The sequence below is a fragment of the Pempheris klunzingeri genome, chromosome 2 (genome assembly GCF_042242105.1).
Source record: "Pempheris klunzingeri isolate RE-2024b chromosome 2, fPemKlu1.hap1, whole genome shotgun sequence".
Classification (NCBI taxonomy): domain Eukaryota; kingdom Metazoa; phylum Chordata; class Actinopteri; order Acropomatiformes; family Pempheridae; genus Pempheris; species Pempheris klunzingeri.
Genome location: NC_092013.1, coordinates 14,093,565 through 14,106,596, shown reverse-complemented (window position 1 = coordinate 14,106,596; position 13,032 = coordinate 14,093,565). Strand labels below are relative to the sequence as shown.

Genomic DNA, 13,032 nt, shown 5'->3' with positions numbered 1-13,032 from the left:
GATGGCTGTATATACTATCCTACACAAGCCTAGAGCTCCAGCTGCACAGTCGGGGAAGGTAAGCTGTTGTCATGCAAGGTGATGTGATGTATTAGAGGCTTTCAGTCTTGGTCCTGCCTCTCGCTGCAGGCCACCTATTTCCCCATGAATTCTCACTCACTCTGTCTGTGGTTGTAAAATCTGCCAGTTTGAGTACAGCTGTGAGTGTGTTTATGTGTCTGTCAGAGTGTGACTGTGGCGAATAAGCTCTAGAGTGTGTGTTATCTATTAATTCCTTCATTAAGCCCTTATCACCACTTTTAATGCCAATTAAGATGCGCTTTAATGTGACGGCAGGGCGGGCAAGCGACTATGCACTTCTCACTCCACAGTGACAAGAGAAGAGGAGTAGACCACGTTCAGACAGGACCACCCGCTCGCCTTATCAAGCCACTAAAGGCGCCACAGGCCTGTTAGTTTTGCCACTTTAACACTGACACTGTTTAATATGCTCTATACGGCGACACCTAATACTTTGCTCACTGCAAAAGTGTTGAAGGCCAGTTTGATGTTGACTTGCCATTGTGGAGCAGAAGTTACTCCCACTTCATTTTTACTTAAATTCAATCCATTTCAGATCACTTTATTGCATCTAATTTTAGAAACGGTGCGATTGCTACAAAAACGTAGAGGCTCAGTGAGTCGTGCTTGAACTGCGAGATGAGTTGAAAATCATTGCGAGGGGCACAATTCACATGCTCTACTGCGTGATGTAGGACATGTAGAGGTCACAGCTTTCTCTGAATGTGGTGGAGCAATGCTCTGCTGTATTTATGTACAGGACAGAGACCACATATAGACAGATAGATGCATACGTGCCCACATAGCTACATACCGTACCGACAGGCACCTTCTGTGTACCCTAACATATGGAGCAAGACAAAAGTTTTGCAAATGCAGTCAGGGTCATAATGAACACTTTTGTGTGAATTGTAATTAGATGGCATCGACAGATCTGCAATGTGCAGAGTAAGCAGATGGCTCGTGGACAGTGAGGAGAGGCGGGGGGGGGTGTTGTGGGCCGACGGGCTACAGGTCTCCTGTTATAGCAGCTGGCTGACGACTCTGGGATGCTGTGTGTCAGCAAAGAGAGAGAAACGGAGAGAAGAAGATGAGAGAAAGAAAGGGATGGACAAAAACAGAAGAGTGGATTGTGAATGAAGAGATCTAACTCACAAATAATGATTATTTTCACTCTCAATTAGCCTGCTTATTACTTACTCAGTCAATCAATTGCTTCAGGATTCAGAAAAATGTAAGAATAGTAAATAATTGTTTTTGGCTATTTTGTTAGACAAACCACTCAACTGATTAATTGAGAACTGAATTTTTTACATTCGTATATGACTAGTCATTTTAGCTCTAATCTTGCAGGGGCTAACTGAATCATTGGTGAAAATTAGAAGATAAGAACTGAATATCATTTGAAATATTTTGATCCCTGGGTTTTGGTAATGATACAACATGTGTTTCTCAACAAAACAAAAGAAGCCAAAGTTGTGAATGCTGTCTAAACATGCAGCCATGCAGAACATTATGTAAAAAATGTAAAAATTGGCCAAATTAGGACTTATTTCAGTAAATGTGTTACCAAAGAAAAAGTAAACATGACTATAAATCTGACGAGGCTACAGAGTACCAAAAACGTCCTGATACGGTTTGATACCCAGCCGAGCCATTGGTGCACCGCGATGACGTGAACTTTAAGTCTAAAGTATGTCAGATTGACGTTGCCACGAAAATCATAAACAAAAAACGAGCTCTTACGAGAGCTTCGTTTAGTTTTAACTTCTTCTGCTTTCTCCTCTCCCTGTGTGGCACTGATGTCTCTTTCCTCCCCTCTATTTCCCACTCTCTATCCTTCTCAATCCCAGCTTTGATGTATGCATGAGGGAGGATTTCCTGAAGACCAAAGAGGCCATTACCCAGGGGCCATTAGGCCTCTAGTAGAGCATGTCAATGAGTGCTGAGTCTTGCTCTGTTTTCACATGCAACCACTTCTCTACGTGGCTAGGTTGGGGGTGGGGTGGGGTTCTCTGGGGGGGATAAAATGCAGCCTTTAATATACACATTTCTATCTTAAATGTCTGCATTTATATCAGAATGGCGCTCTTTGTGCGCCCTGCTGTAACATTTGATATAGTGGTTGTTTTCCTACTGTTGCACGTGAGGAGGTTAGGTCATTAATTGGTGCTGTTGTTCTTACATGCAGACTAAGAGCGAGCGGAGTGAGTCATCATCATCAGGATGAAACGCTCTGACATTTGAGCATGAAAGTCCCAGAGTGCCTTGCGGCCGAACATGGCTGGGTATGTTTGTGTTTTACAGTAAAGGAGGTATGCAGAGCACTGTGGTCTGAATGAGATATGATTTTGTTGATATTAGCACAGTGTTCATGGTCATGTAGGTCATGTAGGTAAAAAACGACATTACAGAGCAAAGTGAATAATGAGGGATGTGTTATATATAAATATTTATATAAACATGGAGCTCCGTGTGTTATTTAGATGGAATATTTCTGTCCTGGTGAGTGGGTGAAACTAAATGGGCTGATAAGCTGCGAGGTGAGCAGAGAGTAAGGAAAACTGACACAGAGGGAAGATAACCTTGATTGCTGCAATCACTTCTGCCAATCTCTTTAGTATATCCCCGTGGAGGACAAGTGCACATGGATGCTTCTCTTCTGTGGTTTAAGGAAAAAAAATAAACTGCCCTCAGAGAAAATATGTGGTAAATGAGTGACAGTATATCATGCTCCTGTTTTTACAGAGAGCACTTGAGAGGATCATTGAAGTTTGCCGAGAGCGTTGAGACTCTCTCTCAAGGGCAACTAGCTCTATCATCTGTGGTGAATGCGACGCGCAGTCCTTCTCTAATCAGAAATATAAAATCTTAGCATTCAGCATGCTGACTAGACCAGGTTTTACAGAGTGTGAAGCCTCACTTTTCTGTGCAGCACAGCAGAACATCAGCATACAGGCCACAGAAAGAGACAGAAGAGGAGGCTGGGGAGGAAGAGAAAGATGGATAAGGTGGAGGAAAAGGGAGATAAGCGGCCTGTGTCTGTGTGTGTGTGTGTGTGTGTGTGTGTGTGTGTGTGTGTGTGTGTGTGTGTGTGTGTGTGTGTGTGTGTGTGTGTGTGTGTGTGTGTGTGTGTGTGTGTGTGTGTGTGTGTGTGTGTGTGTGTGTGTGTGTGTGTGTGTGTGTGTGTGTGTGTGTGTGTGTGTCTGGATGTGTGGGGTGCGCCTGTACTAGTGACTTCCCCGGGGCCTGTAGACAGGGGAAACAAGGAGTGATTAATTTTACTCCAACCTACTTGGCCTCTGTCTGGGGGAGCAGTCCCCAGAAAGTCCGATACAGAACAACGAGGCCTGTCTCCTTCCGCTCGACTCCCTGGATCAATAACAGATTGGCAGATGAATCTCTTCAGGACAAACTGCACGGCCAATGAGAGAGACCCTTAGTGTCGGAGACCCGCCTCTTGTCTGCATGTCTCACCGTTTGGAGGATCAGTGGGGCTTAAGGTCATTGATCTGTGTGTTTTCACTGAGCGGATCCCTTAGCTGGCCTGATCGATCCGCTCTAATAAAGAGTGGATTCTCTATAAGCATCGCAGCATGTTCAATGAGATCCGAGGCCCCCGGGTGGCAATCACCTCTTTTATCTGCCACTCCTCAGCCCACAACCACCATCGCACACACGTTCAGGCAGATGAAATTTAATTTGCATTAGAGGTATTGGTGGGATGAAGTCGAGTGTGACGAGGCCACGTCAGAAATTATTGCTTAAATTGGTTGCCGATCTTGTCTTGGTACCAGCAATTGCGGAACACCCGGAGGCATCCTATCCATCCAGAGAGACATCTCTACCCCCTGATGTTTTGTTTGCACAGATAAACCCCTCTCTGCTCTGGAAAGCTCTTTCCGTCTGAGAAAACGACATATTTGGGCATTAATTCAAAATTAAATTTGCATTCATTTTTCTCTCTGCAGGACCCATGAGCCAGGTAAATCGAGATAAGTTTGCTCAATGCATGTTTGAATGGGAAGAGAAAACAAGGGGTGGCTGTGAGTCAGCAGAAATATTGAGTGTGAGTCAGCCAGCCTACATCACTCCACCATTATCTGTTTGTTGTTATTAATGTCATGATAGGCAGTAGGGTACAGTAAATTAATGTGCGCGAGTAGCCATCAATTAATGTTATTTTTCTCCACATAGGAAGTAATGATAAATCAAAACACGTCTCCTGCATCTCTGCCACAGATTTGTTTGGAGGGCTGGATGGGACGGAGCCGCTCGGTCAATATGTCTTAAAAAATTAGTAGCTCCGCAGAATGAATCAGATATTTGTTTTCCACTTCCTGAGGAACGAGCCGAGATATTTGCACTGACTGAATCGCCCGTGACATCTATGTGTATAAGCAGGGGACCACTGCTGTAGCTCTTCATCCCCGCCATCAGGTGGGTTTTTCCCTCCCCTGCTGAGGTCTATGCCCCGCAGTGTGTCCTCTCTACCAAAACAGCCCCGTCTTCCCTGTCAGTGAGGAAACAGAAATGCTGTGCAGCAACCCTGCCGACTGCTGTGCTGCTTTCTGTAGCAGAGCACCTGCGTGTCCCCTGCTGACTGACTGAGCCAAGGACAACACAACCACAAGACTGGCTGTCTCTCCCCGTGCCTCGCAAATGAGCTGTAAGACTCAGGAGCACCTTTACCAGAATACTGTGTTTTGCAAAGGACTGTGTTACCTTTTCCTAATATTGGGGACAGAAACACACCTGCAACACATTATGTACAAAAGCTATAAGTTTTTATTGTGTGTTTTCTATTGCATCGACGAACCTGACAGATGTTGTTGAGGCACAAATGTGTCACGCCTACTGTGCCCTCCAGTTGAAATAAGATCAGAGAACAAAGAGCAGTGCAGGAAAAGGTAATAAGGCAGGTACAGGTGCACACATATGCACAGAGCTACAACCCCTCATGCACACACGCAGCTGATGGAGGGAGATATTCACTTCTCCGGGGGGTAACTTCATGCTGAATTAGATTCACTCTGAGGTTTCAGCATGTCTTCTGTTCCTTGTTTACCGTTAAAATTAACCGTATGTCATGTCCAGAGGAAAAAGCTCCACTAACCTTATTAACAAGCTCATGATTATTCATAGGATCTTCTGAGAAACAGGGAGAAGTTACATTTTAAACATTTAAACCCCTCTCTAAATAGCCAGTGACGGCATGAAACCACAGCCAGGTATTTCCAAAATTATGTTACTAATTCTCCTTGCATTCATTTAAATGTTCATCCAAAGGACCAGATGCGCTAATAAGTAGAACAAATGTAGTTGGAGAGCAGCCCCAAGGTGATTTCTGAATGTTTACACTCCAGTTAATACAATCCGCCCCTCTGGAGGCATGCCTCCTAATTACCAAAATACAGCCTTGATTTCTGCTCATAATCCCGAGTTTGAGGAGGACACCGTGCACTCAGAGTGGACATGAGGAGGAAGAGGAGGTGGCCTGATGCGCGCCCCCGCCTGTCGCCCAGGAATAGGTCGTTTGAACGAGAGAGGGGAGCGCCTGTGCCAAAGACTGAGCAGAGTGCCACAGATGGACTGAATGCATACAGGAAGTCTTGCGATTGGATCTTCAAAATAAAATCACATTACAAAACCTCCAAACTGATGCTTGAATGTTGAGCCAAGCCTGCCCGCTCAAGTGGGCACATTTTTTTTTTTTTTTTTTTTCTCACAAACAGCAGCCATTTTTCCAAGTTGCCCCGTTATTCTGTCTTTATAAATTAACTGTACAATATCTGCTCACTGTGAACTACTGTCACGAAGTAGCGTTGTGCTTCCCTGCAGGCATTTTACTGAAAAATGCACCAGCTACATGTGCGTGCAACACCTCCCTGTTACATATTGCCCTCATAGCGAATTCGTGGCTTTATTTTGAAAACGGGGATGGGAACACTCTGCTCCCGTCGTGGCCGGCTTGACTCTGTGTGGTTGTTACATTGGAGAGAGTGGGAGAGAAAAGGAGCAAATGTGCGCGGCGGCGGAGAGGGAGGGAGGACAGCGAGTGCGCAAATAGGCAGCCAGGCACATCAGCAGCAGCGGCACAGCGTTTTCCTGATCCTGATCTCCCGTGTCTGCAGCTGCCAATCCTCTGCGCGCCTCTCTGATTGAGGTTTCACTGCCGGGCTGAAGTGTCCAAAAGCCTCCGCCAACCATCACCTCCCACCACACACTTTCTCTGGAGCTCGGTTATTCTTAGCTCAGCTGCGAGAGACTGTCCTTCCGGTCCTTCTCTTATTTATCCCAGTTTCTTGAATATTTAATGGAAAATGGCGATCTGCGCGCAGTCGTACGGTATTTTCTGCCTCTTCACAATCCAAACTGTACTTATCATATGCGTCTCCACGCCGACAGACGGGACCCACCTCTTCCCACAGCACTACACGTAAGTACCCTGCACCGTTTGGGGGATAAACCGGGGCGCGGAAGTAGGACAGGTGGCCCCGACTAGCCTGCACATGCAGCGCCGTTTACCTTTGGTGCGAGAGGAGCTGCTGTCCCTGATGTGCAAACACGGACGCAGTTTCCGTCTCGGATGCTGCGTTGTGAATCTCGCCCTCACGGAGGCTGTTTTGTTGTTTTGGTCTTGTGGGCAGTGGCATTTAATATCCAAAGCCTTATTCAATTTGTCATAGTCAACATGGAAACGGGCTACAGGGAGCATGCACAGGTGCCACTGGCGAATAAGCCAGCCAAGCAGCAAATTAATTGAACATCCATAGGGATGAAAATAAAATGATAATAATAGTAGTGGATGTGTTGTTTCGCTGCCACAGCATGGGGGGGAGAATATCCCGTTTACGCATGATGGATAGGCTGAGCTACAGCGAGGCTAGTCTGAAAAGTACTCCTCTGGATCCTGCACACGCACCGTGAACACACCATCTCTACTCTGGTGCTGTGAGGCAGACAGTGTTGATTCAGAGACTAAACCAATTAGTTGATGATACCGGAGCGCCTGGTCTGACAACCTGAGCCTCTTCACCCAAACTCCGAAACTACTAGTTCACACTCTGTCCGGGAACAAGTGGGGCCAGTATGGCCTCCAGACTGACAGCTGGTCATGTTTGATGAGCAAAACCAGAAGTTTTGTTGCAGAAATATTTATACTGGAGGTGAAGACCAGCACCACAGTGCTGCTTTATGTGAGTGATCGCAGGCACAGACGGAGCATTCAGCTGTCTGCAAACTATTGTTGGGCTTTTTTCAGCCTACACCTGTTGGGGAAATTATTTAGCAACAATATTTAAAAACATTCTTTTTTTAAAATCCGTTAACATGGGAGAGAATCTGACAATTTCACCTTGAATGACACACGAGGGCAGGATGAGACATAATGTCTGATAAATTCAAAAGAAGACTGACAATAATTTAGCAAAAAATGTAAATTTTTTCCTTTTATAGTGGACGTTGCCTGTGCTTCGCAGCCAGGTGAAAACGGAGCGCAACAGTTCCTCAGTGTACGTGATGACGTGATGATCTGATGTGAACATGATGTGTTGATGCCTGATGTGATGATCAGTCTGTCAGGTCCACAGAAATGACAAGCATCTGAATGATTTTGCTCCCTGATGCTTCCACCGATGGCCGCTTTGAATCTGTTATTCCTCGTGGCCAAGGTGACTTTCAGAGAAAAGTCACTTATCTTATATTAACTGCTGATTGACTTATAACGACAATTAGCTGCATCATTGATCGCCTGGTCACTAGAGCAACATAAAGAAAGGTGATATTTTTTCCTATGTTTGGATGACTTTACAAACAAATTCACCCTGATGTTTAGATTATATTTACTGTATTTTAATATCTATCTTAATTATTACGTTATGTTTATAATCTTGCAGCAACAGCTCCTCTACTTTCCCCACAAATCCAATGAAAATAACTTAATAACTACACTGGATTACAGTTGCTTTTGTAATGAAACTGTAATTCTCCTTACTTGTAATTGAGCTCGCATATGTCCTTGTTTAAGCAGATAAAAATAAGATAAATAGTCAAAGTCTGCGAATACACGCAGTCAGTTATATTCGGTCATCTCTTGGGTTTTTAAAACTGGGTTTTGTGTCACCCACGTCACTGTGCTATTTGCCAGAATTTGACAGTTCCCTAATTGAAGTGTATGGGGAGCTGCTGTGACCCATCAGGTGTACAGGCCTGACACACACACACACACACACACACACACACACATAGCTGAGGAAAATGTGTCCATAAGAAAGGACAGAATGCCCTAAAGTTTATTTTGACAGCATTGCCAAAACAGTGCATTTTCTACCTCTTGCCACCTATAGCCTGGTCTAATTATTATGTAGTTGTTGCTCTGCAGTGTTTATGTGCAATATCTGTCTGTGTGTGTGTGTGTGTGTGGAGAAAGAAGATGTTTGCATGGGGAAATTACTTCCACATTTCTAAATTATTTGGAGGAAACCTCTGTCAATAACTGGTATCTAAATGGATGGATTTACAATCTTCTCGAGGAATGTGAAATATCGTCACTTACCTCAGCTTATATGAAAGAGCAATTTCCCCCAAATTTTGCTCCTTCCATATGTACGAAAATAGTCCACCTTTTGCCCTCAAAGATATTTCTTAGAGAGAGTTACACATGGAATGATGAGACCAATTGCAGCAGAGTGAACACGGTGACGGTGTGTGGCTGATGCACACGTCGCCCATCCAAAGTCATTTCATCGCATTTTCTAGTTATCACCGACATTTTAAATTAGAATACACGGGAAATGCATCAAAAACACGTGTGCCAAATAGCAGTAAGACTTAATGCTACATCAGACTACAAAGAGCCAGAGTGCATCATTCGGCTTTCATGTGGTGCCCAATGACAATGTCTCTGTTTTTAAGAGAGATCACAGCTTTCATAACCCAGAAGGTCTCCAGGCATTAATTGAACACTGGGCCTCAGTAGTGCGTATAATTTACCAAACAGGCGTCTCTTATCTCTGTAGTTGTCACTGAATGGAGAGTTTTGCATATTTGGGACTGTGAAATATTTTCTCCTTTTATTTATAATTATTCCAAATGAATCTCCAGTCATCATCCCACAGTTTACATAAGTGCTTTTAAATGTTGTCCGGTCCACTTTATGTGGTGTTGCAGGTCGATCCATGATCGACTTTTTCCTGCATGTCCATGGATCATGGATACCAGTGTGCACATTTAAGTATGTTATGTATGTAAAGTCATAGACTTAGTGACTGAACACCAGGAAAGAGGAGTGATGAGGCTGATGTGTGCTTGTACAGCTGGTAGATGTCTGGATGTAATGCTTTTATCACGATCCGATACAGAATATCAGATTTTTGTCATCGCGATACTGTGATAAACATTAAATGCTGTGTTTCATTGATCGTACTGGACTCATCAAAAGCCATTTGTGATATTTCAGCGTTGCACTTGGAGAGACATGATCCACTGCAGCAGAATAAACGTAGCACTGCTGAGTGGCTGACAGTTCATCAAAACTCCATTTAATTTTCTTAATAACATTTTACTGTGTTGGGCAACATGGGTAAAATTAATATTGCACCAACCATTATTTTTTATTATCTTTAATTATATCTTTTAATAGTTTAATGAGAGGCATTCAATATCATATGGTGACATAACATTTTGAGGGCTGCATTGGGCTGTTTAAATAAAACTGACCTGACAAGTTGAACTCATTCATCCTATGAAGACAACATTTTTTTTGTGTTATTTAAAAACATATATAAAATATTCAACAATTGACACTGTTACACTTTGTGTTAACCTTGTCAACAATCAGTAATTAACACATCTATGAAAAATACATTTCCTTATGAGGATTGTGTCCCAATTGAATAATTGCCCAACCTTATAGAGGAGTGAACGGAACACCTTTACCTTTACCTGCTTGGCCACATTATAGACGCTATCGTTCACCATCAGTAATACCCAAATGATAATAATCTATCATATCTAAAGTATTCTGATGTTTGATTGAGTTAATTTTATGATGCTTGACTATATACTGTGTGTGTGTGTGTGGAGTGTAGACTAATGAAGTTGCGTAAGAAGTCTGCCTGGCTTGGGGCAGAGGTATTGTCCCTCACTGTTAGTATCACTGCGTCCCGCTTGGCTCTGCTCTCACTGTAAGCTTGTTTTCATTGCATATCGAGGTGACCTTTTCATAGTCAGCGGCCTCTCCCCAGCGGTCCCGCTCTGCGCAGTCCTTTTGGAGGCCCTCTTGCTTTCTCTTAATCTTGTCCCTATAAACGCAGCCAACACGCACGCTCGTTTGGCGTGTTTGCTCTGCCGCCGCTCTCCTGACGAGGCCCTCTCCGGCTTGGCGATTATGGCGAGCGCTTCTCTCAGCTTCTCAGTCACTTCTCAGCAGCTTTGTAAAATTTAATAAATCTGTCTTCCCTCTTGTCTTCTGAGCAAATCTGACATTTAAAGATGACATTTGTTTCCGTCATCATATTAAAAGACAAAAGACTCTGTTGTGTTGTGCTGTTGATGCTAGTGATTAGCTATCTGCAGGCTGCTGAAAGGAAAAGGTTGGCATAGAGTCAGTGGTTGGCTTGCAAACACGACAGAATTTATTCATCTGATTGCTGAAAGACAAGCTTTCATAATGTTGAAAGCTCGTCTTTCATAATGTTTTTTTTAATTTTTTTTTAAGTGAAAATATCTTGTCGGACGTGCTCATGGGTTCAGCGTGCGTCCAGTTTGGCAGGTTAGCCGCTGCTACTGCTTTAAAATGATCTACTGAAAATCTCGATCCATTAAGTAATTTGTTGCTTGCTGGGAGATAAACAGTGATGAGCTTTAGCCGTTTGATCTCTTAATTCCAAACTTGGCTCCGTCTAACGGAGATCAGCTCCTGCTTAGGGTGCATTTCTGTCAGACCTGAGCAGTTTTATTGCAGAGCCGCTGATCCCAGCCGAGCCAAGACAGGCACGTTCACTGCCAGTCCAAGTCCTGCCACGGCCGACCAAATATATGTAAGATGTGATGTGGCGAGAAGGCGCTGATGACTAACCCAGACGTTAGGAGAAGTAGGACAGGGATACTTGTAGATAGAGATCCAGAAAAGGGGGAGAGTTTGGCAGCCTGACAACAGAAAGAAGCACGGAGATTGACAGAGACTCGCATGCAATGACAGAGAAATGAATGCTCGTGTCATGACATGTTCAGGTGGTAACGTTGAGTGATGCAGATTAAAAATGTCTAATTTTATTTTCCAGAATGATTCACTGGGCTGGACGCATTGAGAAGGAGCTGGAAAAGGTTCTGCAGCACGTCACTGGAACTCAGCAGATGAGATCGGTAAGTTGACGTCACGCCCACGTGTGACACGGCTCATTTTCTGCATTATTAATCACTAAGATTTCACTTGGGGTCGTACAACATAAGCTCCCACGTGTGTGCATGAGTGTCTGTGAGGCAATATGTTTGTATGAGCACTGCAAAAAAATGATGATGATTTTTAGTCTTATATAAAGATACTGTCTTTGCAGCCAAATCTCACTCCTGATACTCCTGGTGTTGTGATGTCAGTGTTTTAAAGTGAAGATACACTGTAAAAAATTTTTTAAAAAGTTAAATAATTTTAACAAATCAACACATCTTATGCTTCTTAAAACTTGTTTTAAGGAGATCAGTGAGTTGTTAGCTGACTGGATGACTTTTAGAACACATTTAGCAGAATATGGTGTCGGTTGTTTGTGAGGCTGTGTGTAACACGTGTCAGTCATGTGGTAGAGCAGATGGTTGAGCAGAGTGTGATTGACACTGTTTCATCATATCTCTGCCATTTGCGCATGTTCACCGGGCTTCCAGGGATTGTAATGCACCCTGAGATAAATGCTTCATTATTGCTGTATGGGTGAGTGTGATTCATCCAGCCGGTGTGGTGCCTGTGGTGGCTTTAATGCTAGCAGTAACAGTGGTTAGTGTGTGATGGCTTAGTATGGTGGTGACATTGATGGATCCCAGAGAGGAGGAAGTGAGTTGACGGGGATCGTGCTGGTTTAAAGGTTAATGACCATTAGTAGATATCAGGCTCAGACACTCAGACTGCATGATAGAGATTTTTAGCACAAACAAAACATAGCAGAGAATTTCTACCCATCAAAATAGTTGCCTTTCACAGTTTGTGCACAAATCCAGGACTGTGGATTTGTTAATGGCAGTGGACTTCTAAAACGATTTTACATACGGTGTCAAGGTGAAAGCATATTGTTGCTGTCTGGTAAAAAGTCTTCAAAACGTTATCATTTCATGTCCTATGAAAAACAATCTTGACTTAAGCTCGGTGACAAAGCACTTTTGAGGTAACCCAATTGTTTTTTGGAAGGATTTTAATAGCCAAAGAAGAAGGAGAATTTTCTTAACCCTTAAAGAAGCATGCCATCCTTCAACCTACCTGAAACGTACCTAAAACCACTCAACTTGGAGAGACTTTGTTTTCACTAAAACATTACAACATGTCCTCAGTACACATCGTCTTTTTTACATTTTACCGAATACATGATACAACTCCTTGTACATACAGACTTTTGAGTACCTAGTGATACTTTTTATTTAAGGGCTTCAACTATTTATTGTTTTCTTTTTTATACGACTATGTTCATTCATCAGCTGATTATTTCCTTGATTAACAGATTCATCCTATAAAATGTCACGAAATAGTGAAAAATGTCATCTCACATTCCTAAAAACCCAAGGTGCTGCCATCAGATTTGCTTGTCCAAAAACAAAAGATAACTACTTAACTATCACATCAATCAAAAAAAAAAAAGTAGCACGTCCTCCTAAATGTGAAGCTGGAACTGGCAATGTTTGGTATTTTTGCTTGTAAAAAGTAGTTGCTAATTTTTCCTGTCAGTCGCCTAGTTGATTACTTGACTAATTGTTTCGGTGCTGTGGTAT

The 13,032-nt window shown here is 43.2% G+C and overlaps 1 protein-coding gene across 1 annotated transcript in view; it reads left to right on the top strand.

The window, feature by feature from the left end:
- The first annotated feature begins 6,114 nt into the window (after window positions 1-6,114).
- The window catches only part of cacna2d2a (calcium channel, voltage-dependent, alpha 2/delta subunit 2a), a 140,187-nt gene continuing 133,269 nt past the window's right edge, over window positions 6,115-13,032 (top strand). The window contains exons 1-2 of the mRNA XM_070844091.1: window positions 6,115-6,499; window positions 11,346-11,427. Coding sequence (XP_070700192.1) covers window positions 6,384-6,499; window positions 11,346-11,427 — 198 coding nt within the window. The 5' untranslated portion in view covers window positions 6,115-6,383. The remainder of the gene's footprint in view (window positions 6,500-11,345; window positions 11,428-13,032) is intronic.